The 27,906-nt window shown below is 42.2% G+C and overlaps 1 protein-coding gene across 2 annotated transcripts; it reads right to left on the bottom strand.

Annotated features, from left to right (window-relative positions):
• Nucleotides 1–1,486: 1,486 nt before the first annotated feature.
• On the bottom strand, nucleotides 1,487–27,630 carry LOC120953222 (tyrosine-protein phosphatase non-receptor type 61F). Of its 2 annotated transcripts, XM_040372984.2 has the most exons (8): nucleotides 25,574–27,630; nucleotides 9,308–9,481; nucleotides 8,957–9,219; nucleotides 8,645–8,870; nucleotides 8,410–8,556; nucleotides 7,363–8,300; nucleotides 7,078–7,203; nucleotides 1,487–2,833 (listed from the first exon to the last, which is right to left on the bottom strand). In XM_040372984.2, the coding sequence occupies exons 1-8, from the start codon at nucleotides 25,712–25,714 to the stop codon at nucleotides 2,809–2,811; spliced, it is 2,040 nt and encodes a 679-aa protein (XP_040228918.2). In that variant the 5' UTR covers nucleotides 25,715–27,630; the 3' UTR covers nucleotides 1,487–2,808. The 2 variants fall into 2 exon arrangements, with proteins under 2 accessions (XP_040228918.2, XP_040228917.2); XM_040372983.2 differs by lacking the exon at nucleotides 1,487–2,833 and having other exon boundaries at nucleotides 4,430–7,203.
• Nucleotides 27,631–27,906: the final 276 nt, after the last annotated feature.

The raw sequence follows: 27,906 nt of genomic DNA, 5'->3' as shown, positions 1-27,906 counted from the left end.
AGTTTGGTCCAGGGTTGGCTAAGGTCAATATGCTGAACAGGATTTTAACTCTTCGATTGATTAAATTCATTAACTTACATCACTGCACTTCAACTTCAGCAATATTATTAGTCTATAAACTATGCACTGACCAGCGAAATGAAAGAGTCCACTCGCAAGTAAACAAACACACAGATACACATATTACACAAGGATGTTCCACAACAAACCAACTTAAACACACACGTTTACTTGCTTCCTATGCTTAATTAAATCACATTTTAACACAGGTGAAACACGTTGAGCGAATAAATTATCCGTTCATAAAAAACTGACTTCAATAACATTGAAGTGGCTGCTTCTGTGGCCGTGTGGCTTAACCCACCAAACTGACAGTTTTTTGGCTTTGTTTGATGGAACTGGATTTTTAGTACGAGAAATTGGTGGCGTTTTCGGTATCTTGGTTATATGGGTATGCTCGGGCAATTTATTTGCTCAACATGTTTCACCTGTGTTAAAATGTGATTTAATTGTGCAAAGGAAACAATTAAACGTGTGTGTTTAAGTTGGTTTGTTGTAAAACATTCATGTTTAATATGTGTATATGTGTGTTTGTTTACTTGCGAATGATCTCTCCATTTCGCTGGTCAGTGCATAGTTTATAGACTAATAATATTGCTGAAGTTTAAGTGCAGTGATGTAAGTGAATGAATGTAATCAATCGAAGAGTTAAAATCCTGTTCAGCATATTGAACTTAGCCAACCCTTGACCAAACTTTTCCTCAAAGCATTTTTGGAAAAGGTGGGTTAAGGGTGGGCAAGATAAATACATCGGATCGGAACTGGCAGCTCCGATTGTTCTAAAATTTGGTGGGTTAACGACTGAATCGACCACCACAAACCCACGTGGGTTTGAAGTGGCTTTACAGTGGGTTAAGGACGATTTGGTTATTTGGGAAGCCACCGTGTGGAGCCCCGAAAAGGGAGTCCTCAACGTTCTGAAACATATGTGCATCTCAATTATTCATTGGGTTAGATACCCTAGTACAATTTTGAGATCGACTCTTCAGAAAGGCCTCATGTGTCCACTATGTACCAAATCTAAACTATCTCCTTTAAATAAAGCATGTATTGTCTCGTACTGCTGAACCTTCTTTGGGCAGATTAGCTTCGATCTCAAGCCCCCCCCTCCCCACCCTCCCCCCACCACCCCAAACAACATTTCAAAGCCTGCCGAATACTACCGAAAAAAATCATAAACTCCTACCGACAACTACCGAAAAAAATTTGATATGCCTACCGAAAACCGTCAAAAGATTCTGGCCACTCTGATGCTGCGGAACGTCAACCACCGAACGCAGCACTGTAAACGTATTCAAATATTTCGAAAAGCAGTTATTGCAGGTTGATCGACGAAACGAAACGATCGTTGAAGCGGACGTTCCGTTGGTTCACCAACATCAACGGCCAATCGAGTTTATATAGCAATCAATAATCAGCACACGAGTTTATGAGCAATAGTTTTATTATAAATGTTGTTGTACGTATCTTATAAACGCGTTGCTACCATCACGCCCCTTTTCGGAGGAGTTCCACCAATTGTTGATTTCTAAACGCTACCCATCCATTTCTACTACCACCCTCGCGCGACGGAGATACAATTCCATTGCGTCTACTGTTGATTACGATTTGTTTTCAATGTTTGAACTTTTGCATTGTTTGCATGTTACATTTTGGCAATTAATAGTGAGCACTAGTGATAATAACCTATACAAATGTTTGTGTGTGTGAGTGTACCCGTAAATATTGGGTACCACAAACTTTAACACATCAATAAGTATGCACAACTGAAAGCTTTGTCGTCAGTGTTTTGTTACGAATTGACCAAAGATAAATTGATTGATATAACGCACACGTATCAGCTGAACCTGACTTAACAAACACCACAAAAGGTACTGTAGAGTAACTGTTGATTGTAATAACAATTTGGCAAAACAAATATCGGAAAACTAACGCAAACTCGACACACACAGAACGAGATATTCCCAGTACGAATATCACGATTTGTCGACCATAGTAAATAACCCAATATCGTTAATAGTATATAACCTCAAGCATGCAGCATGGAACTGTAGCCAAACTTAATGGTTTGTAGTGGTACGTACAGTGAATGTGTCAACTATTGCATCAAAGTTTGGTGTTTGTGTGTACAGGATCGCATGTTTCGACTTTCGCTACACTGTCTTGTTCTTTTGTAAATGTATTGTGCGAGATTGTCCAAAAATCAAACAAAACACTACGCATATAGTAGTAGATTATGCATCTTCTCCCCCCTTAGTTGCACAAAAATTGACATTCTTTACGCCTTGGGACATTGTACGCACACGTTCGGATGCATTCGTGTTTGCTTGTGCTAATTATTATGAATCCACCCCATGCCCGCAAAAAAATCCCTCACTTACTCTAGTTTACCGTAGCTAAAAGCAGTCTTTTGCCTTCGGTGTACACCCGTCGTTCCATAGGTATGCTTTCTGTAAAGGTGTATACGGTTGTGTGTGTGTGTTAACATGGTGATATTTGTTCGGATTTATCCGATATTTGCAGCGGACGTGATTTATCCTTGAAGAAACATCGTTTCTCAAGTGTTAGGAAACGTCCACCACCAACGTGCCGGCGTTGAAGTAATTGTTTTGAATGCACTTGCCTTCGCGATGTCCCAACACACCCCACGACAAGATGATAATGTTGTAATGTTTTGTTGTGTCGGGTATAGCTGATCGTCTTTTAAATGTGACAAATAAAGTATACCTTCCAGGGAATTTCCAAATATCATTTCTCTGTTTCTTTTTGTTTCCTGCAATCGATAGAAATGAAAAAATGGTAAGAAAAATGTTAATGGTTATGCTGATGGAGCAAAATTTAACAGACAAGAAACATCGATAAATTGATCTACCAAAATAACATCTAGAATGTGACACATGCAAATAGTTATGTTCCTGTTCTGTGCATGTATCTTTGCTTCAGTGTGAGGGAGTGTTTGCAACCAACGCGCCAAAGAATGCCCTTAAACAAGCACAAGCATTACAACACCAGCCCTGCAAACCTGTCCCTTGCTGCTTAACACTACTCAAACCTTGCCATCCATCCAAACTAGCGCATACAATGATGTTTTTCAGCTACACAACATCGATCGGTTCAAACAATAACAAAACGTGTAACATAAATTACACACACACTCAAACAGTGGCCACCATTGATATGAAAACGAACCATAACTACTTCTACAAAACATTTCTACTACGCGCCTACCTGTGTTCTGTATTCTTGTGTACATAGTGTGCAAATAGCTTAAGTATTCTACTGCCGTAAAAGAAGCCCTCTTCCTTGTGGTGCGTGATCGTTGTCGGATTTGTGATGCCGAAAGAAACTGCATACTAGTACTATTCCTGTCGTTATTTTTTTACTGATGTTTTTTTTGTATTTTATGCATAATTTAACAAAAAAAAACAAATCTGCTTAACATCTACCCTCTCTTCTCTCGTATGAGCTGCCAATTAAGATCCCTTTAGCTTTTAGTGCATTGTATTGATTAAGTTGTTATTTTTGCTGGAGTTGTGTTTGTGTGTGTATGTGTTGCTGTCGTAGTGGGTGTGTCAGCATTGGAAAACGTATCACCACTCACCATAGCCGTTCTCAGGGCGGTAGAACATTGCAATTGTTGCTTGGAAAAATAGCAAAAGCCGTCTGTCTTCTCCATCGTCCATCATCATTAACGGTGCGTGCCAGCCAGTCAGCCAGCCAGGTGTTAGAGGTTCTTTTTTTACGATATGCCTTATGAAGCGATTCGATCCGATCAATGTTAATCTCACATGTTGAGCATTTATTAAGCAGATGGGGGGATGGTGGTGTATGGCTTGGCCAAATTGAAGTAAAAGGCAGCCAACAAACAAACGCTATCTAGCATGTAATAATATGCGCAATATCGACCAAAAATACTGATGGAGAGAGATAGAGAAAAAGCTGTATAAAGCACAAACTCTTACAACAAACACGTGCGCGCATGGACTTGGTTCAATTATTGTTTCGCAAATTTCGTTATTTCGAGCGTTGGCATTCTAAAACGAAAAAAGAAGAAACATAAAACATGAATAACGGCGTTCGGCGCAGCTAAAGCCTTGGCGGCGGAGGGAAAGATCGTGGGTAGTTTCTTACATTGCTCTGTGAGGACGTCTGCCTAAGCTTTTCGTATTGTTTGCGTATCTCCGTTATTGCGTACGTTCTTGGTGGGGGGGAGTATGGATCCAACACTTCTTGTGCTTGTTGAAACCGGAAACGATAAAATTCACACAAATCTCCTCTCCCTACTACGGATGATATCAACGCTCAACGCTAAAAATGGCAACTTTCTTTCTCCCAACACGCACACAAAACAACAACTCTGCAACAACCATTACACCATATATGTTTTTTTTATACAATTTTTCCTCTAGGATAAACAAAAATAATAGACACGTATCTCTACTGTATACTGCCTAGTATGTGTTTTTGTCTCACTTTCGCACTTTCTGCACTGCCATTCGCTAATCCATTACTGTTAGATAAGGGTTTGCATATCTTTTCCTCGTTCACTGCCATGTTTTCTTCTGTGGATCGCCTACGTTTTGTTCTCTGTTACTGCAAAAATGTTTCATAAATCCTCTTCGTTCACCTTTCCCCGCCTGGCTTTCTTCGCGCGTATATATATACGTATGGGTGTGTATGTGTGGCTGATTTTATAAAACATTCCTACAATTTTCATCCGCTACTAATAAAAAAGACGGGGTGGTTATTGTTAGAAAACAGGAAAAGGGATAAAAAATAAACTATTCAATATGTCTAAAAAACATGGACGATATAGTGTATGTAATCATGTATATGTATACTCGATACAACTGCACCCTCCCCTCGTATCCTCTACTATCATCAGAAAATCGTTCACAAATGCCGATCCCGCGCCGCACGCTTTCATATATGTTTTTGAGTAAGGTTCGCTTCACACATCGCACATCTAATCGTGGGCTGAACAATTATTAATTCAGTGTAAGATTAAAACACAACGCAATAACTCGTGCCTTTAGTGCATGGATCAAACCGCATACCCTAAGTCTAGTACTTCTGTCCAACTATGCCCAGTGTAGAGACTAAAGTTAATTGCAAAACAAACTGCGCGAATCGAATTGGTGTGTATGTGTGTGTGTGGCGTCTCTAATTATTGTGTTCATTTATCTTTTCCTTGTCAAAAGTGAAAGGAAAACTTTGCACCACAAAACTAGCTAATGTAATCACACACTCACAACAATGCACACTGCGCGCTGCATTACGACGGGGTTACGTTCTAACTGTTCGTCTTTAGCCATTTGCCAAAACTATCAACTGTCCCCATGCATGCAAAACAACAACAACAAAACTCTACTTAGAAACGCATTGTAACAGGACACGAAAGATGGTCACCACCACTTCTAGCCACGCTGTCCTCGCTCTCCCTCGAAACAGGATCGTATAAAAATAATTCCTTTAATAAAGTCTCACTGACGTTCCATTCTGTCCAGTTCTTTTGTCCGCTTACGTTACGCTCAGCAGCAGCAAGGGGGATGTATTATTTATATTATTGTGTGGAAATCATGTACAATGAAATGATATCATAGTATAGCGTGAAGAAGGCGTGAATACGTTTCATCGCGCTCGCTTTGCTAATTATAAATTCGTCTCATCATTATATCGACAGTCGTCCGTCACTGCTTTTTTCGTCACTTGCACGATGCACCGAGTGCGTACCTCTGACACGACACCGAGCAAAGTGGCGCCCTGTGTGCTTGTTACTCTTGTGAAACAACCAGGCTAATGGATTAAAATATGTGAATCGATACAATATATTAAGGTCGGCAATGATGAAACATAACCAGGAGCATGTGAGTACAGTCGACAATTAAACTAGGCAAAAGGGAAGGAAAATAACATACTACTTCACTAAACCTTAATACCATTTACAATCAATCGATCTTTCCATTCGTCACACTGCGGGTAACGTGTGATCTACAGCAGGAATATCCCCGCGTGCGTCTGTCAGCAGATGTTGCCGTCTTTTTTTCACTCCTTACTTTCCTTCAATAAATACCAAAATGCTTCGCATGCCAATAACCGCCACTCTCGCCGAAACGGTGATGCATTTTTTCAAGTAGAGATTCTTGCTTTACGTGGCAAACGGAACGTCGCTAACATTCGCAACAATCGCGTTGGCGTATTAAACGTGTTAAGCATCATCTGTTGCTTCATGTGGCTGGTTCGTGACATACGATCAAACGCACACACACACACTGTACGCGTTCTGCTTTCAACTGTAATAGTTTGCTGCATTTCATTTCATAGCTCCAGCAAGGCGATATCTTCGTGCCTACCGTTCGGGACATTAGTATATATTGGCCGTTCGTGAAAAAGACATTTCCACTGCCTGTTCAAAGTGTGGATGAGACAACATAAACGAAAAAAAAAAAACCATCAGCATTTCGGTACCAGCGCAGACAATCACAATGTGCCAGTATTTAGCAATACGAACATATTCTCCACAACATACTTTCATCTCGATTGGGTACATTTAATGAACATTTAAAAAATCACTATAAAACTGTTCCCCATCCAGCACAGCGTATTGAGCCATTGAGATGCGTGTATGCAATCAATCCACCCTTTCTATATCAACACCAAATATGCCAGCGGGCTAACAGGGTTGAGTTTTGCTGCGTTAGTCATTTTGATTACTTCTGCCTCTCTCCGCTAACATGTAGGAATGATTTTTCCTTGCCCTAGGTCCGTGCATGTGTGTCCTCTTTTGCTTGCAGCATTTCTGCAACCTTCACGATCCCTTCCAGTCTCCTTGCTGCTCGATGCTGTGTCTTAATGCTAGCCTGCGGGGGAGGGTTCCACACATTCACTTCACGCATTGTTTGCATCGACACTCGACACACCAAGATACAACACACACACATTTACATCTGCTTGGTGTAAAGATATACGCACAGAACGCTGAAACAAACACCTGCTGCAAGGGAAAACAGTAATAACCTGCGCTTTTTCGGCGATCCCTTGCTTTCCACCTCTTTCCGCTTGCGCTTGATCTCGCGTATTTTCTCCTCCATTGCTGACTGGCGCTCGATGCGCTTGCGGCGTCGCAGCTCGGCGCCCGGCGACCTGCGGAAGGGAGTTGAGAAGGAAAAATAAAATCATCGCATTTTATGTCACGTACAAAAGAAAACCGTCGAGTAAGAGGAAGCAGCTGATTTTTTGAAGATTTGCATTCTGCATAGAATTAAACATAACAAGAATCAGGGCGGTTGCTGTTTTACTTACAATTCGCGCTCCGGGCTGGAGATCGCATCGTCACCATCGTCCAGCGCACCGTTCGGCAGCGGCGGAAGGCTCGAGTTAGCGTTGAACGCTTCCTCGCCCGCTTTCGAGTCGCCCCGCTTCGACTCCAACGTCGAGTTGTTCGATCCGATCGCGCTGGCCGTCGTAGACGATGAGGTGGACACCGACGTCGAGGTGGACAGACCCGTGGACGTTCCACTGCTGGCGGTGGTGCTGCTGGCTCCTCCCGTCGCCGTTGTCGTCGTAGCCGTTGTCGTGCTGCTGCTACTTTCATCCAGCAGCGAGCTTTTAATATTATCACTGTTGTCGGACGGAACGTCTCGGCCAATGGTGCCGCGGTTCTTCTCCTCCAGCTCTGCCTCATCGTCGTCCTCCTCCTCCTCTTCCTCGCCGATGTCGCTATCGTTCTCCTCGATCAGCTCGTCCTCGCTGCTCATCGCATTGGAGTCGCTGCCGTCGCTGCCACTGCTGCCCACGCCACCACCACCACCGCCGCCGCCATCGCTATCCATTTCATTCACTTTGTACAGCGAGCTGTCCCGCACGATCGGCGGCAACGGCCGATTACTGTACGGATGGTGATGATGGTTGTTGTGGTGGTTGTTGCTGCCGTCGCTTCGCTTATGATGGTGATTGTTGTGATGATGGTGGTGATGGTTTTCGTCACCCATCTCAAATTGCTTGCTCTTTTCCAGATTGACGAGGTTGTTCACCTTGTCGCGATCGCCGCCATTGCTGCCGCCGAGCAGGAAGTCCTCGTGGACGCTCTCGCTCGTCGGAATCACCGGCAGCGGCTTGGACGTCAGCGAGTGGGTGCGCGGTGGCGGCAGCGGCGGTGGCGTATCCTCGTTATCCTCCTGGTCGCTGTTCTGCTGGCTGGACGAGGCCACAACGGTCAGCTCTTCAAACTCCTCGAACGACTGTGGGAAAAGGGACGGCGACGAGCGAGATTTGCGGCATGCCATTATAATTTAAACAAAATGGTTCAACCGAATTCAAACCGGGCGAGCAGACCATCGCTGTACTTACGGAGTTATTCATGCGCTTCATGCCTTCGATGATGGCCTGGTACGAGAAGTACAGCTGATCCGGCGTTTGAATCAGCCCCATACGATACTGTCGCAACTCAAGCAGTACATCTTGAACGGACACTCGATCTTCCCCCTCCTTGTCGACCTGCACATCACAATCGAGAGAGATCGTACGTTAGCATACTGTCACATCAATGTGTTCCCGCAATCCTGCAAACCCAACCGACACTTACCAGCACGAGACAGCAGTCCACCAAACAGAACGTTCCCGAACGCCCGATGCCGGCACTGCAGTGGATAATCGGTGGGCCAACGTCCCGGTCGAGCGTTCCCGAATCGCGCACCTCCTTCAGAAACTGCAGGAACGCTACCGGCGAGCTCGGGATGCCGAAATCCGGCCAAGTCGTGTAGTGAAACTGTATCACTTCGCGACTCTTGCCCGACTCCATGTCGGTCAGTCTGTTGGAATGAAAAGCGATTCGTTATATTAACAAAACTGTTCCATTTCTAACAGCCAAGCGGCCTACAGCTGTATGTGCCCTTACCTAAACGTTCGTTTGCAGAAGTTCTTATACTCCACACACTTCAGATGAACTACCGATAGCTGAACGCCCGTCAGCTCGAGCCGATGCTTCTCGCCGATCTTGGCCGGCCAGTACTGGTGACATTTGACGGTCGTTTGTTCGATCAGCTTGTTCAACATCAGGATGGCGCGCGAGTCATGCTCCCACACCATCATCCAGAAGTGCCCGACCGTGTGCGGGAGCGGTCCCTGGCACAGGATATACTTCCGCCCAGCACGTTCCATCTGAAAGGGCAAAGCAAACGATTAGACGCTGTTCCATACAGAACGTTGTTTTGTAAGGGCAAACAGTTTCGCTCCCCACCAGACCTACCTTGACCAGGTTCGCATTGATGTAGTCGCCTTCGCCACGTTTCAGGGCCACTCGGGAATGATCGTACGGTAGCACGTCCCGGTATCGATTCAGTCGCCGGTTTTCCAGCTTTTTGGACTCGTCGGTGGAAAACTTTTTCGCCCGCGCCTGAATGTCGCTCCTTTCGCGAATATCCTTCAAGTGTAGGGGAAGAGATTGTAAAGAAATACAGCAATTACTAGATGTTATATCAAACAACCGACAAACAAAAAATATAATCAAAAAAATGAATATAGAACAAACATAACGAAGCTGTCAAATAGTGCACAAGCGATTGATAGATCGATACGAGCGGAATGTAAATAAAGTTAGCTTTCTGCGAAAAGAGCAAAAATCGGGCACTTGGTTGCAATTTGACCCAACATCGCATTGCGCACCAACAAGCGCCAATCCAAATGGAACTGAATTCTTATGAATTTGGGATTATATAATTGGGGGCAAAAAAGGGGGCCATGAATCGTTTTGCTGCTATCATTATCTATCGATTTTGTTGCACTCGCCAACAAGTATGAGATAAAAATACCACAGCGGTTCAAAACATTACACCAGACCAGGGGAAAAGCGAATTGTTTGACTTTTCAATTATAACTGCGAACACGAACAACACAAACAGAAACTATAAATTAAAAACATTGGGATTGGAAGAGGAGATGTATTGTTCGATACCAAAAGCTTCACCACAACACTTGACAATTGTGGTGAACGATGGTGACGATACACAAATTTAAAATAACAATCTACACAGGGGCAAGCGCACGCCAACCATACGCAAATGATACGAATGTTATTATTTGTGGAAATTCCGTGGAAAAGGAATTTCACAACTTGGCGCCAGGTTAATTAGTTTAGTTTTGCCCCGCGCTTTGCCGTGTTTGTGGTAACAACACATACGCACGCAGTAAAGGTGGAAAGCTGGCGCGACAGGTAGGTGGAGTGTGGGAATCGCGGGAAGCGATGCAAAAATGTCAAACTTCATCTATCAGATCACGATTGGTATTCGCGTGTGGTTTTGCTATTGCATTTTATCTGTTTTGCCTTCCCGTAAACAATTTCCCGAGAATTGTGCAAACAGCGGAATGGAACTGATCCGACGCAAATGGTACAAAAGTCATCGAAGCAGACAATTCAATCATCGGACGGTGTTAAATAGGTGTTGTGGCTGTATTTTGCATGTTGTTAACCCAATAAAATACAATTTAAAACCAGAGCAATTAAACGAATTCATTCAATTAAAGGGGTGTTAATAAGCGTAATTGCTACGGATCAGCAGCAAATCTGCAATCCTTTGGCGTTTTTTTAAATAGAAAATAGATTATATTTAATTAAGGTGTATTTATTGCAGCTAGCTTTTGATAAGGGGAAGTAGAACACAACATTATTTTAGTACAGTGATTACATTTTTAAAGCTATCTGAGGCAGGAATCCAGCAGTGTGGACTAGACCGGCTTCTTCTTGAAACAACACGTAAACAAAACACAAAGGATCGACGAAACTGCATTACGATATTTAGTAATAAAATTAAACAGAATATATTCATAATTTAGAAACATTTAAAACTAAGCTCGTCTAATGAATCGCTAGCACTAGTGAATAATGACCAAATACCAAAACAATGTTAATGAATTATGTATAATTTGAAGAAATTACTATTTTTCTGATAGTCATGCAACTTTTTCAAGATTCATGCGCCTCATACACTTTAACATTTTTGAGGACTTTTAAAAGTCTTCTACTTCCAAGTATTTAGAGTAGTGATGGGAAAAAGTTTTTGTCGGAATCGATTCCGGCTAGCTCCGCAGTTTTCTGGAATCGATTCCGGATAGTAGGTCCGGAATCGATTCCGGATAGTAGGTCCGGAATCAGTTTCCGGAATCGATTCCGGAATCGGCTCCGGAATCTGAATCGACTCCGGAATCGGCTCCAGAATTGGTTCCGAAATCGGCTCCGGAATAGGAATCGGTTCCGGAATCGACTCCGGAATCGGCTCCGGAATCGACTCCGGAATCGGTTCTGGAATCGAAGTCGGCTCTCCAATCGGAAATGGCTCATAAATCGGCTACCAAACGGAGTCAGTTTCGGCATCGCCATAAAAAAGGCATTTGAGTCCAATCATACTACGTATTGATAACCGCAAAAATCCAAATTTACTTGTAAAAGATCCATTCTCATGGAGATTTCCCGGACTGATTTCGCTCCGGAATCAACACCGGAATCGGCTCCAGAGCCAACTCCGGAATCGGTTCCGGAATCGGCTCCGGAATTGGCTCCGGAATCGGCTCCGGAATCGGCTCCGGAATCGGCTCCGGAATCAGAATCGATTCCAGCATCGAAATCGGCTCCGGAATTGATTCCGAACACGGAATCGGAATCGGGTAGGTCCGATTCCGAGCTCCCACCACTAATTTAGAGTTTAATACTGAGCATCATGTTTAAGATTTTTTGATTGAGCTATCTTTATGTTGAAGATGCATATGGACTAGTGATGGGAAAAATGGAACCATCGTCGGAATCGATTCCGGTTAGCCCTGAAGGTTTCTGTAATCGATTCCGAATCGCCTACGGAATCGATACCAGAATTGTTTCCAGAATTGGCTTTGGAATCTATTCCGAAATCAGAATCAGAATCCGGAATCGAAATCGGCTTCGGAATCGGTATTGGATCCGAAATCAGAATCGGCTTCGAAATCGGAGTCGGTTTCGGCATCTAACGCACCATTCCCGCAACGCCCGATTCACGTCGATATAATCCCTCGATATAGCTCGCCCAAATCCGTTGTCTCCTTCGTAATGATAACCGCAAAGAATCCACATTTACTTGTAAACGATCAATTCCGTTTCTGAAATTTGTTATATTGATTTAAGAACTGATTCTCATGCCGGCGCTAATTTCAATTCTGGAGTCAATCCTGATTCCGAACACGGAATCGAAATCGGGTGGGTCCGATTCCCAGCTCCCATCACTAATATGGACGGACGGTTTCTATAGTACAGCACAGTGATCAGCATGATAATTTGTCCAGCATGATTTCAAACACTTGTACTCCAGATGAGTAATTCTGATTCAAAATCATGATATTGATCATGATCATGATATCATGAATAATTCTTTAAAATGAATTAATGGATCTGTGCCTCTAATTTTATAATTCATGATTTTCTAAAGATTGATGAATCTCTAAAGATCATCATGAAAATCAAGAATCTTTAGAGATTTATGATCTATAGAGACTAGACATTCATGATAACAGTTACAGAGATTCATGAATATCTTAAGTTGCATAAATCTGTACATAAATGTATGCAAGAAGTACTTAAAATCTGCAGTCGTCAGCTCGCACACCTTAACAACAAGTCCGTCGCGAGATCATGCCTCATATAGACCGTCCTCAGTAAGAAGGATTTACTTTCCTGCTGCGATGGAACTAAATAAGCCTATAAAACCTGTATAGGCGCCGAAATGAAATGATAAAAGAAAAAACACTGAGATTCATAACTATTATAAGGTAATTAAATGTCTTGCAACTCATTAATCTCTAAAGATTGATTATTTTTAAAAGGTTCATGAATCTTTCTAGATGAATCTGCATGGATTTAAGAATCTTTAGAGTTTCAATTAGAGATTTAAATCTCTCATCGCTGAAGGTTCATATGAATGAACCTCAACAAAAGATTCGTTACAAGTGCCAACGAATGGTAGTTGATAACTTCATTGATAGAAACTTTTGATTCAACCAATAAAAATAATGGTCAGGTGAATTTATTTGTACAATATTTCCACCCAGTTGGTAGTCCCACAGTCCCAATGAATAATTAGCAAAAAGGGGGCCAGAGTCAATACACATTTTTGATAGCTAGCAAGTCATCCAATTCGTCAAAGACTTGGTTTGGTTTTTGGCAATGAAATGCAAATAGGTTGAATGATAGCCTATAGTTGTTAAATAAATAGCATGAATGGGTTTCTCGGTCGCAGTCCAATGATTCATACATCCAGCCAATTAATTATCTTCGTTTTCTACGGTCAAGTTCATGCCGGTTGATGTATCAGAAAACATGCCGAATGAAAATGGCAACAGATCGACTCTTTGTTTTTGTTCGGTTTGATTTTAATTATTTTCAATTGATTCAACACAATAATTGGGCCGACCTTCATTTTTAACGACAAAAACTCGAAAAAATTAAAATTCATCCATTCTGACTTTGCGATAACATTGAACTGTGGTTTAGAAAAAATCGTAAATCAAGCTGAAATTTTATTAATGTAAAAGCTGCGTGCGCATCCTTGACGCTTTCCGCACTCTGTGGCAAGTTAGAAACTGTATCTCATCCATACACAATGATTGCATTTTTCTGTTTGTGAAAACTTGTGGCCCAACAAATCGCACACAATTCTACAAATGACACGCTCCCCCCGTCTTCATGATTTCGGCCTTAGCGAGCATTGTCAATGCTGCCTGCTCCACCGTATATCCCCCCCTAATGATCGGAATTTGTGCCTTCCACTTCCTCGTAAAGGTAAATAAATAAAACAAAACGATGTAATAATTGCATCGCCAGCGAAATCGTACCCCTCCGCCGTCGCGACGCGTACCATTTAAACCCGAAACTTCCGCAATGGACGGATTTTAGCGTGGTGACGAACCCCGGGCCCCCAGATCACGAGGCCAACGTTTCCCGTCAGCATAGATGAGACTGCCTCTCTCTTTCTTTCTCTTGCCTCAGTCCCTTCCCTACGTACGGTGCAAAACTACTAACGGTACTGTGCGCAGAAACGACAACAACGATAGTTAAGCAGGAAAAATGGATTAAGAAAAAAAGAACCCGCTCATGAAGCGTTGCATTTCAAAACCAAACAAACAACATACGCTCTGCAACCCGCAACAGGTGCGTCTGTGCATTCCGATTCCGCGCCCATATATCCGGTCGACTTTTCGGAAATGGAGTTAGTGTGCTCGCACTTCCTCGCCGCTGCACTGCTGCACTGGCGTAAACGATCTAACCACCTTGAGAGGAGGTAAGAGCAGAAAAGAAGGAAGGGAGGAAGGAAGGTCTGCTGCTGGAAAAGAATGCATTTGAATCATTTTTTGTTCGTTCAGCACGCTTCAACGAGGTCCCTGAAAATCGTTTTTGTTTGCACATATCGCACACTCAAGCACAGTGATAACTAAGAGGAAGGGAGTGTTTTTGATAGGAAATTAATTTCAACTCCCCCTTTTCCACGTGGCTATCATCACCATATCACCGCTGCTTCTGTGCTGAAAATGGGGCTAAGGCGGAATAGGTTTTCACATTTTCTTAATGCTCACTCACTGCTCTCAGCTATTTCGTCGGGAAAGTGTGAAAGCAATTTACACAACACTGTAGTAATTAATAATTTCAGTAAAGCGTAAACACTGGGAAATTTGTATTTTTTCTTATTAAATTAGGCTTATCGAAATAGATACAGGGTTTTCCAGAAGTTCTCATAGTTGTAGGACACTTCCCTGACTCTTTCCTATGTGAAGTGAACTTCATATGATGGAAATTGGACTCTATGGCATACAAAGAGGACTACGATCTCTCAGTGATCAAACAAACAAGCTGATATTTCAACAAACTAATTTACTGTCTCAGATAACCCTATTTATGCTTTCTTAGCATGTTGTTCTACATGATGATCGTGTAAAACTATAAATAAATAAATAAAAAACTCCTAAAATTCCACACGCCACGCAACAAGCAAAATCTATCTCAACACAATCTTCTAAAAGCTTATTAGACCATTCGAGATAACGACACATTTAAAAAATGACTAGTTTGCTAACAAATAGGCAAACATGTTTATTATAGAAATATTTTGTAAAAGCATCTGTGGGATCAAAATCGCTATAATTTTTTCACCATTGCTATTACAATGGTATTTCGCAAATGGTAGTATTTTATTTGTATTTTATTTAGTTTATTACAAGTATTTTACATCCTCATAAGACATGAGATTGCGAGATTTAGCGTCATCGCTTTTCAACGCCAGGTTCAAATTTGTTAGAAGGCAGTTTAGTTTTTTCCTTTAGGTTTAAACATTACAAGGTTTTTCTCCTTTGGTAACTCAAACGAGCTTAACCTAACGAAAAATAAATTATATACTATTATTTACATCAAAACGAGCCCGTAGAAAAAGGAGCTCAGATTGTTGGGTTTTTTCATTGATCCGTTCGGTCATTTCATAAAAAATTTCAGTTAGAGGTTTAGTATCAATTTCATTATATAATTCTTCGAGTATCATATACGGCCTCCAAAAATTCGATAGACGCTCACGCTTATCTGACAATATAACTATTTCTTTCATATCCCAGAATAATTTGATTCCCATCGAGTTCAGTATTTAGTAGTTAGAAATTTTGCAGATATTCGATAATTTCTGCAGCTCAATGTGTCGCGGATTTTTAATCCCATACAATGCGGAACAATCAAATTTTTGTAGCATAGCATTTTACTCGTGAGTGTCATGGTATAACAATAATATAAAAAAATTATATTATTTCAATTATATAAAAAAAACAGTAAAATGAACACCTTGGAGGTGAAATGAGTGTCCAATGACACCAACATGGCACCCGGGAAAATGGTGCTGAGGCCGATATTCTCATCCAGCGTGGGGAATTCGCGATTTGTTGCAAAACAAAAAAACGATTTCATTCCACTTGCACTTTGCGGATGTTTTTGTGTAAGCACTGCATTGCCACACAGGGATTCCGGTAAGATAGTCTGCTCATATACAACAATTTTGGTTTTTAGTACACAGTCGTGAATGGCGATTTAGCAATGGATAAAGTTTCTTCAGTAGTGTGATCATGCGTGTTGAAAGTTCCTTAGTGTGATAGTGTTGTAGGAGTTAATAATCAATGATATTTCAGACGCAGATATTTCACCTTCTGAAGCTAAGAGACCGATATTCCTAGTTTATGTCTTAAGGCGATGGGGAAACAATCAAGGCTTGTGTCTTGTTATTGCTAATTCGGACCTTCCATTCTGAAGATAGGGGCGGTCCCGTGGTACAGTCGTCAACTCGAACGACTCAATAAAATGCCCGTCATGGGTTCAAGCCTAGAATGGACCGACCCCGTGTAACACTAGTGTAATTACATGCAATGAGTTTCATATATTAAAATATACCAATTGCAAAGTACTGTTCCCATTAATGAGTAATTAATCATTAAAACCAAATTTCAAATTTGATACTATCTGCCTATATGATCCGTGTTTAAAATATTCATGTCTCGCAGGGATATTTTTTTTATTGAAATGTTTAAAAAAACCCTCTTCTTTTAATTTCTGCCTACTGATTTTAATTAAAACAAATTATCAACATTTTTCCAAAGTCCCTTCAGGTAATCATTGATGAAAGTTTTAACGATAATTCAACTCTTACTTATTGAAAGCAAAGTTAAAATGGATATCGAAGAAACATTCGTAGGTGTTGTGCTCCAACATTTCTGATTCTCCACATGTAGTATCTCTCGGGACGGAATGAAAAGCGAATAGGACAAAAACCCCGGATGTTACCCACGTGTTTTTGCCCATTCCACCGGCAGCAGCCAAGGGTTTATCTCCTATGTTGATGCAATCTAACGTACAGCAAAAGTTAAATGACGCATGCTGTGACGTAGGAAGTAAATAACTCGAATAACTTTATAGTAAAATCAGCCGTGCCGAGAATTGTAAAGCCTCGTTCCGAGGAAGGTCCCACACTACACATCGTGGTAATTTTTGAGCGAAAACAACACTGACTCACTGAGCCCAGCACTGCCGGTTTTCGCAGGAGAATGCCGTTCGTGAAGGAGGAGATGGGGACAGTTTTCTTCTGAAAATTATGAAACTACACGTTCCGTCAGAGGGCCCCCAGTCGGAGCGGGCAGTAGTGTAAACACCTATGGGATAAACACGTTAAACTTCTAATCTCCTTCGTCCACACGCCGGTGTGTCGTGTTGTCTCTGCTGGGTTGTGATTGAATCATTAACGCCAGCAGATGCAAACAATGAAGTGCGCAAACATACTGGAGAGATTCTATGTTCTATGCGTAACTTTCCGGGATATAATCGTAAAATAGTGGCACCGATGTCAAGCATGCGCAAGGAAACAAATTTCAAACGCATCTAGAAACAGAAGACAAAATACGGATTAAATTAAACAGGATCAGGAAAGTGATGGAAGCAACGGCCTGTGTTGTTACGTGTTCAGCAGCAGCATTAACATTAACATACACTTGTGAAAATAATGTTCAAAAATTCGCACGAATCGACTTCTAATAATTTTCGTGCCAAAACCACGCATTCTCTGTATTCTTTCTGTTCTATTATCAGCCGGGCGAACATGGCCCATGGGGGGGATGCTTAGTCGGTAGAAAAAGCGAAACAGTGCCTCTTTGTGCTGTTAACGCACTTGATGTATTACGTAAACAAAGTGGAAAATCGCTCATCACAAGCATAAACACAGAAGAAGGAGAAGGAAAGGCGAAAAAAAGCGCACAATTTCGGTAACAGCGTACAACACACCATCGACGTCATACAATGTGTGTGTGCTGTTGACATCTAAACGTCAACCTTTCTTCGGAGTGGAACCTGGGACGTCCCGTCGCCCACGAACCTGCCCCACACCCTGGCTTCTTCAGCTCACAACAACGGCAGCAGCAGCAGCAGCAGCAACTCCCAAACGGTCATTAAACATCGATCATACACACACCGCACCACGCCACGGCGCAGAGTATAGTGTGCGTAAGGGGGTAGGGGGAGGGAGGATGGAGGCACAACATTCTTCAACCGATGGACTGAAGGTGTGTGCCTGTGGCCACTTTGCGGCGGAACTGAGCTCACACTGGGGCAAGCTGAAACATCCCCTTTCCCGGCTCAGCCTGTAACACCCCCGTGCAGCCGCCCACCCCCTTACATGACTGCGTGAGTCAATTTTTGCGTTTCTCTGCTTCGTTCTGCTTGCTAATTTAATTATTTCCTCGAAATTGTGCGCTTCAGGGAACTTTGTCTCACGCACACACCGACGGAAGGTGCACATGAAAAAAAAAATGGGAAGACACCGCCCGCCCGGGAATGGGGAGGAAACAGGGCCGCGAAACAAGGGGAAACAGAGAGCGTAAATCCTATCGGTGGCAAGTAGCAGGCCCGAACGCAGACATATGCTGGTGTTATTAAACCTCGTTTTACAGCGAAGTACGTATTTACCTTTCTTTTATTCCGTGAAAATGAACGCTCAACCTTGGGCGATTTGCTTTTATTGAATGATGGTTTAAAAAATGCAATCATACAGAGCAATGAATTCAGCAAACGATTTGAACAGCTATTTATTTATTTATTTTTTCGGTTATTACCTATACGATTTACCCCAGCAAACTTGAATAGCAAACGCGTGGTATACATAACTAGCAAAGACTTAAGCGAACTAGTAGTATGTATAACTCAAACCGCTTAAAAAGTTGTTAAAAAAAACTCAAGCAAACGCAACACAGCAAAGTCAAACATGTAAATTAAACAATAAATATCTACTGAAGAGCTAATGAGTGCTTTTACAAGTTCTTAAGTATTGTATTAGGTATTGTGTGTGTACAAGCCTTCTCTCTAACGAGGTAGTATTTCAGCAACAAAACAGAATTATCTTTATAGCATTTTTTTCCAAAAAGAACGTTTTACTGCTTTAGTTTGTTTTCTTTAATGAAAAACACACAGTGCAAGTTATATTGTTTTCAAGAATAAATACAAGGCGATCAGATCAAGTGATGTAATAATGAAATTTGAATAAAACGAAGAAATAATCCTCTTTTTTTCTAAATCCTAATTTGATATGTCCGTTCCTACAATTCAGTTTGCTTGTTAAATTTATGTGAATTTGAATAATTCGGATTGGATTACCTTATTTATCACATTTATTGTTCACCAATATTGTAAAAATTACCAAATAACAAGGCAGTGTCCCAAGGTGTCTAAAAAAGCTTGAAATTTGACTCTCTTGATTGATTTACTTATAATTCAAAGAGAAAAAAATAAATAAATCAATCGTGTCTTAAATTATGATGAAATAAACCTCCTATACAACAAACGTGCTGCATCATTTAGTAAATATTCCTATAGGTGTAAAATATATAACTTCCCAGTATTCCAGGTTCTTTTTTGGGGTTTTACCCGATATCGAACCGTTTCGGTTTTACCCGACAAAAAGTGGGAATTTCCTCAGGAGCGTGATTATTGATTGATATTTTTACACAACATAGATTTAAATGGAAATAACGATAATGATAATCATCCGATATCATACTGCTCAGTTGCTTAGTAACTTGCTTCGTATTTTTTACGTTGTTATAATTTCGTGATTGACCAATGGCTTATATAATTTGATTTCCTTTGACTACGAGGCTACTCGGAGATGCTTAAAATTAAAAAGAAAACTAAAGCTGATAATACAACAGCTAGAATCGATTTCAAAATGAGACAGCTTTTACGTAAGATTGTCTAAATATCGAGGCAGTTTCCAATGACCGATCGATGACGACCGATAGCTCATTCTGTGCAATGATTCACCGATGAACAGGTTTTTGGTTCATTTTTAGCCAAAATTTGGACTCCGGAGGACCGTTGAAATTCATTTTTGTTCATTTCAGCGTCATTATAGTTCGTTTTGGATCATTTTTTAGTCATTTCATGAAATTTTTGTTTCCTGGGTCATGTTAAACATATAACTGAAGTTCATTTTTGTTCATCAAGTTCATCGCAAACTATCGATCATCATCGATCGTTGGTCAGAAAGGGCCTCATTACATCTAATTCAATTTATTTGCAACTGGCTTGCAATATGTTAACATTAATAAAACCCAATTTATCGATCAAAACACCCTTCTGACATTTTTTACCCCTTGGTATGTTTCACCCCTCAAATTTAGCAAACACCCGTTTCGACACATCACTGCTAAATGTGTGTTTTATGCAAAACTACAATTAAAACAGCAACATATTATCATAACAAAAAAGGAAGCTTATGTTTCAGCATCGTTCACAAATCATATCAATGATGGCAAGCATCATTGTTTGTTCTCGTCAAATTTTGAGTTACTTTTTGTGAAACACACTGTACCATTTTCCTGTAATAGACACACACACACACACACACACACACACACACACACACACACACACACACACACACACACACACACACACACACACACACACACACACACACACACACACACACACACACACACACACACACACACACACACACGCGCAAATATTTATCATGCGTTTTTTCGCCATTAAACCCTTCCCTAACACGACAACATCCCTCACCCTCGGCCATCTCTCTGCACGTGATACGCGGAATGATCGAAATATTGATACAAATTAAACAAGATTACACACAAAAAAAAAACCCCCGTCAGCGCGCGCGATCAACCCCCACCGGCCAGCAGTTCGTGGAAGTGTAAATACAAAGTAAGCAGGTGAAGGACACACATCATCGGGAACATACGTCGCCTTTCTTCCTACCGCGACACAAACATCCCAACCCTGCTCCACCACCCCACCAAACACGCGATCGATACGCGCCCAAAGTGTCTATGTGTATGTGCGCGGGTTGTATGCAACAATGAGTAAGGAAGAAAGGGAAGCACCGCACCGCGCAGAAGAGACACAAAGGCCCGTCAGAGTTCATTTGCTGCATTCTCCGCGGTTAGTGCTCTAGATTACTCGGAGGGGTGCATAGGGTGGGGGGGGGGGGGGCGGGGGGCGTTGTGTCGATCCGCTGAAGTAAAGAACAAAAGTGCACTTCGTAAATGAGAAACTGCCGTCATCGCCCCAGACGCAGCGTCTGCATCGATTTATGACAGACGAATGATGTGTGTACGCCTGCCGTCCAGCGAATGGATAACAGAGACAACGACGACGAAGGCGACTGGCAAACGTCGTCCCCACACGCGCCTCATGGACAGAGATGAAAGAAGGGCGGGGGGAGGGGGGTATATAGCAACAAACTGATAAATTTAAACCTCCCAAAAGTGATTCCGTTCTGTGATCCCAGGAAATTTGATACACGCGTATCGAAAATCGACGCGGAGGACTGGCAATCAGGAGCAATGAATGTGTGTGTGTGTGTGTGTTTTTTTGCTGTTTATTACGTTTCCCAAAATGGATCAATGGTTTTCCCCGGCGTTGCTAGAACTCTCGCAATCGATTAGACGCGCTTGTGCTACGACGATGCGCGGATGGATCGATTTTTTCCCCCTGCAAAAACAGGCGTGCGAGTGTGTGTACAAATTGCTGAGTGCTAAACTGGGTTGCACTTTCCACCGATACCGACGAAAGGTTATCAATATCGAGTAGGGTATATGCTACTAATACTGCACTTCGTTTGCACTTGCACGGGTATAAAAAGTGCAGGTGAAAGGGTAGCAAAGGGCGCTGAAATAAGTGCGAGAGGAATGGGGACACACACGTAACAAACATTCGAAAACCAGGGCGACACACCGTCTCTGATAACAGTTCCGGGAAGGCATTAAAAATCACTAAACGATCGTTGACTCCACGTTCATCGTGGAGAAGAAGCAGCGTAATATGTTTTAGCAGGAAAGATAAAACATCACCAACCACACACACCAACTCTGATTAACACCGGAATGTAGCACGTTGCTGGAGATTGGTGGCTCCACCAAGGCTAGGGTGTGTCCTTTTTCCCAGGAATTCTATCGCCAGCGATATGATGGAAGCGAAAACCTTACATAAGCTATATATATTATATAAGACAACAAAAAAGTATCGCACGATTAGATACGCCGCCTGGACAGTAACAGGAATTGGGTAGCTGTTGCGATGGAGGGGAAAATAGGGAAACATTCTTACCAGGAAGTACGCTAAATCACATACTAGCAGGAGTATGATCAACAAGGAAAGCGAAATTTCAGAAGATCACCAAAAGCAGCACTCAAAGCTGGAACTTTGTCCATTAGAAGAAACAGTGTTAAATCTCGTTCGGAAAACGCAACGTAATACACAAAATGTGAAAGCGTTGCAAATGAGTGGACAGAGTGAAAGAAAAAACAATATTCCCGGAAGAGAGACAATTTAAGTGGTGACTAAAAGATGAAAGCGAAAATGATTCATCTTGAAGGAGGATGACAAGTAATCTAAAAAATGGCCCGCATCAGACTAATCAACAAGTACCGGATAGAGCAATTCTACCTTTCTATTACTTCATTTGTTGCTATTGGATCGATCGCATGTCCTGCTATTTTGCTATTTGTTGCTTATTGAATGTTTTTGTGCGAGAAACCGAAGCACGACGGTCACATTTACTGCTGATCTATGGGTTGACTGTGCAATACAGCAGTACAAACAACAAATGAAATGTTGCAATTCGTAGTGTAATAATTGAAAATAATACATTTCTAATACCCTGTAATACCATATCAGGTTTTAGATTCATAGTACTTTTGGAGTGTCATCTATGTTTTGAAGTTCTAAAAAACAAATAATAAGTAAGTGAAGAGGATATGATCCCACATTACAACTGGAGCGTTTGTAAAAGGTTATTTGCTTTTATCACTCTTGAAGCACACTTTCACGACTCTCAACAGCAAGATTCTGCCAAACTTTGTGACAAAATAGAACAAAAGAGCGATCCAGTGTCATAGAAACTTGCGAAAAGACCTTATTTGTCAAAATTATCACACTACATGTTGTCCCACTTCTTAGCTAACCTTTAAAGTTTAATACCGGCAATTAATGTATTATTTTTTTGTTTTGGTATTTACAAGAAAAACCTCCAATTAAAGCGCTCTTGTCTGATTTCCCCGAAAACAGATAAATTACTGCTGGCGCACATTGTTTGGACATTTCAAATATACGACTGTTGTTGCGCTTGTATGCTCGCTAGGTCAGCGGTCGGCAAAGTCCGGCCCGCCTCAACATTAAACCCGGCACGCGATAGGATTTGCCTGATTTTGAAAGATGGGAAGAAGCTATTCGTAAGAGAAAGCGAGCAAAATGGGCATGCTAAGCAGTTTACTAAATATTCCTTTGAATTCGCCTCAAAACACAATTATTCTTACATTATTCTTACATCTATGGATTGAAATTGCAGCATAGCCTCGCCAAGCGCCATATGTCTAAAGCTGTCCTTTTAGCCTCAAACGTGACATTTTAGCCCCACATACCTCTGTGACATCGCTTATTTAAGCTTTTTTGCGAAGCAACAAAAATTACATCAATATGCTAATAAATCTTATGTTGTAATATTTCTTCGTTATTTGATATTTAAAGCAAATTGAATTATAAATAATAATGATATTTTGATTTTTTAACAGATTATAGATTTTAAAATTATTATGGTATTCATAGAACACTCTAATGAATACACTTTGAGCCTTGGAATTTATGTTTGCCGTGAAATAATGCTTAAATAAAGAGTGTCCACTTTACCCCGCATGCTAATTTTGTCCTGTTTTATTTTGTCTATACAAATTACTGAACGTCTTTCAGTTTGACATGTCATTCCGTCTCGAACTCTACCATCTTTGAGTATCGTAACATGGATTAACATACTAATCATTATGGCCGAAATTAACGGTAACTTACCAGTATGTTCCAGTATTTAACATTGTTTCTAAACGCAATGAGTGAACTATTTAAGAACAGGAACGAATATTTAAAAAAAAAAACCTGATCGTTCTTTTTTATGTTACTGTTACATTTTACAACGAATGTCAAAGAGCTTTTTCATAAGAAATCGGTTATCAATTTGTCTGACATGACATTACTTAATAGCAACTAAATGTACATTTGTTTCAATAATCTCTTGCCTTCTAGTTTTGACTCACGCTCTTGCGAGGAGGATGGCTTTGCATCTTTAATTAAATATTTTATATCTAAAATTTAAAAATATAAAATCTTAAGTGCAAAACAAACGAAAATAAACCGCCTTTTCCTGGCCCGCAGCTCTCAAACATTTATTAAATTTGGCTCTTTACCTCAAAAGTTTGACGACCGCTGTTCTAGCACAAAACAAAAAAAGAAGAAAAAAACATTGTGGTAACATGATATTGTTGCATTTAAAAAAAACTATATTTTCTGGGAACATGCACTTTACCGTTGCATTGGCTGTAACACTCGTGCACTGCCAATGTACACACGTGTGTTATAGCATTTTTCGTTTAAATATTTATTTACCATCATAGCTTGGCAAAACATATTTAGCCCACATGTCGGTGCAGTGGGGTATTCCCCGCCCCGCCCATATCGTTTGCATCGAACAAAATTTGTGAACAAACATCGCAACACAAACTACAAGACACTTCATTTTAACATAATCCAACCGTAGTAAATGTACGTGCTCTTTCCGTTAGAAGGGGCAGGGAGGAGCGGGATGAGGGTGTGGGATTGAGGGTAGGCAACATTAATGATAACAAACCACCTTCTGCGAAGCGTTTGAAATAAAACCACAGTTACTACAACGGCAGTGATAGAGAAAGAGAGGGAGAGGGAGAGTGAGAGAGATGCCAGAGCGCCAAATTTACATCATGGCATAAAAGCCCCTAGAGATTTCCACGAAATTGGGCATATTCTGCGTACCGCAAAATCATCACCATACATTCTTTCCCACTCACGAAACCGGAAGCTGGGAAGGCTAAACTTTTCTCTTTTTTTAATTTTTGTTATGTTCATCCTTTTTCCGTAAAACCCGATCTTTCGAGTACCGGGAAAAGACAAATTGTAAATTTCCCCCGTGCTCGCTTGCCCACCACACCCGTCCGCTTTTTGCGTCAAGCGAGGAAGCTTAACGAGAGAAGAACAGCGAACAGCGCACAGAGCACATGACCTAAGCCAACCGGGGCCAACACTCTCATTTACACCCATTCCGGGAACCGATCGACACAACTTCGCGGAGTCGCGACCACTTGGTACGAGAAAAAAATGGGGTAGCCAAAAATAAAAGTAAAGCGCAACTGTAAAGAAAAAAAATGTAATAAAAAGACCCCGAAGTCCAATTGCTCCCCTACACCAAGCCGCGCGGTACCGGTATATATGTTTGTGTTCGGCAATCACATTCCTGGTGGGCTGTAGAACAAAAAAAAAAGTGCAACAAGAGGTACGCCAGCAAAGAAACGAGCATTCAGGCTCGGAACGGAAAACAGAAAACAAAACCATCCAAGCAAGCCAGGCAGCCAAATCAACCAACCGACCAACCGACCGACCTACCTGGAACACCATTGGCCAACCTCTCCGGGATACGATTTCGTTGTATTCGGCTTCGATGCTGCTCCCGCTGCTTCCACCACTGCCGCCCACACCCCCGCTGCTGCTAACATCGTTGTTCGTTGTGCTGTTGCCGCTACTCATCGTGGCCGCGCGTTTACTTTGCTGTCACCTATTATGATCACAATATGACCGTGTTTTCCCTTCTCACACACGCACGCACGCACGCACTGATGCACACCGGGAAACCGAAGGGGGCTTTCCCGTCTTTCGACGTAGACTTTGGCAGCTGCGCTTGGGCTCGCCGTGACAATCCGCGAATCACTCTTTCCGTTGTTGTTTTTTTGGCGATTCTCCCGTAGCAGTACACCACAAAGAAAGAAAGCGCCTCCAGACGGGTATTTAAATGCCTTCACTGTGTGAATTCACGCGTTTGCTAAGGGGTTTCCGCTACCCGAGTGGGACACTTTAAACAATGTCGTGCTGTTGCTGCTTGTTGCTGCTACTATTGCCACACACAGTGGACTGACGTTTTGCATTCCACCGTGTACTGCTTTGTTTTACACGACCTTTGGTGGTGTGTGTGTGCGTTTGTTGCTGTTGTGCCTTTTTTTCTTTCTTTCTTTCCCTATTTTCCTTTCTTTGCCGATATTTTAGCAAAACACACTGAATTCTTCACCTCCCACCTGGTGATCGGGCGTGCACATTCAAACACACACACACACACACAGGCACGCACTAGCACTATCGTAAAATGCTTGTAACAATCTCACACACGCACACACTTTCAACACTCGATGATCGTTGTTTTGTTGCTCGAGAGACACGCGGAACAAACACACACGAAATCCCAATCTACGGCCACAGTGTACCACTCAAAAAGCCAACCCGTCCAGCCCACACACACGACCCACACACGATTCTACGGCCCACACACACACACACACACACTCTTAAGCACACGGCAGCGGCTACTTTCTGTGTGTGACACCGAATGATGAAGCACAACTTTGCACTAGCTGGCAATCCGCCCCATCGTACCCCGCTTTCTCTCCGGTGACTGCGATGTAACAAAGCAATTCGACGACAACAACAACAACACCGCCGCCTCGAAGCCCGTGTGGCCCTAGGTGAGGAGGAAGTGGAGTTAGGATTGGAACGGAACAGGAAGAAGACTACTTGGCGCACCACACACACTCACGCGCGCGCCCCCTAATTTCGGTACGTAAATCCCACACGGAATCGACGGTTCTCGGCAAGCAGGGGAGCGACCTGTCCGAGCAGCACAATGCTCCGCGGATCAACACTCACACACACAACACGCACGCAGCGACGAATGGACGAATGACGCACCGCTCCCAGGGCCCGCTCCAGGTATCTCTGCGGTACCGTCAGTGAACGATGACGACGGGATGACGATTTGCCGACATTTTCTTTCGCTCGACCAAAACCATGCCCCGCGCTTGGGCTCGCGCGACTACGGAACGACCCAGGCAGGTAGGGCAGGGGCGATGTACAAAATCGAGACTTCTTCTGCGCTGCACCCGCCGCACACACCCCGTGAATGTTAGGCGACAGAACCGAAATGTGTGTTCGTAGACGTACACGATGGGTAAAGGGAAAACGGGCACACTGCTGCTGCCACTACGTTCACTTCATTTTCCACCGTTCGTTTCACCGCACACAAAACGTAACGCGCTGTGTCGTCGGAACAGAGCGATGGAAATGGAAAATTTGTGTTTCCGCGAGCCGCCTACACTGCGAAGACGATGGTGATGGTGATGATGATGATGCCGCTTTACAACACCCTGCACATACACGCGTACGTAACACGGGTAGTATAAGCGGTGCCGTGTTTGGTGATGAAAAATTAAACAGCCACAGGCAAACTAAAAGCGGCGAGGTAGCGACGGTAGCCGTGAAAAAAGCCTTTTTCTCCTGCGGTCAGTGTTCTTGCTTTCCTGCTCTCGTGGTGCTGATGCTTCTGCCTCTTGTGGGTTTTTGCGAGCTACAATAAATTCCACCGTCTGCGTGCCGAAGGTAGCCGAGAAAGGACAGGTAGCCAAATGATGCGTTCTGCACCGCCATGATGCTTTTTCGGCCGTGTCAATGTGACGGTTAGAAAATGATGCTCGAAAGAGTTTTGTGAAAATCACTAATATTTCGATACATTGAGGTCGTTTTTGAGTATTTTGTAATGAATTTAGTTTTTGTACTCTCAAATATGGGAACAAAACTTTTAAAATCACAAAAAAACACATTTGTTCTCGATTGAACGTACCCGGTCGTATAAAGTTTTGTTACAAATGCCAAACAATAATTTTATTAAATTTATT

This window comes from Anopheles coluzzii, chromosome 2 (assembly GCF_943734685.1).
Source record: "Anopheles coluzzii chromosome 2, AcolN3, whole genome shotgun sequence".
Lineage (NCBI taxonomy): Eukaryota > Metazoa > Arthropoda > Insecta > Diptera > Culicidae > Anopheles > Anopheles coluzzii.
Note: the sequence above shows the minus strand (reverse complement) of the source record. Positions and strands in the feature narration are given on the sequence as shown.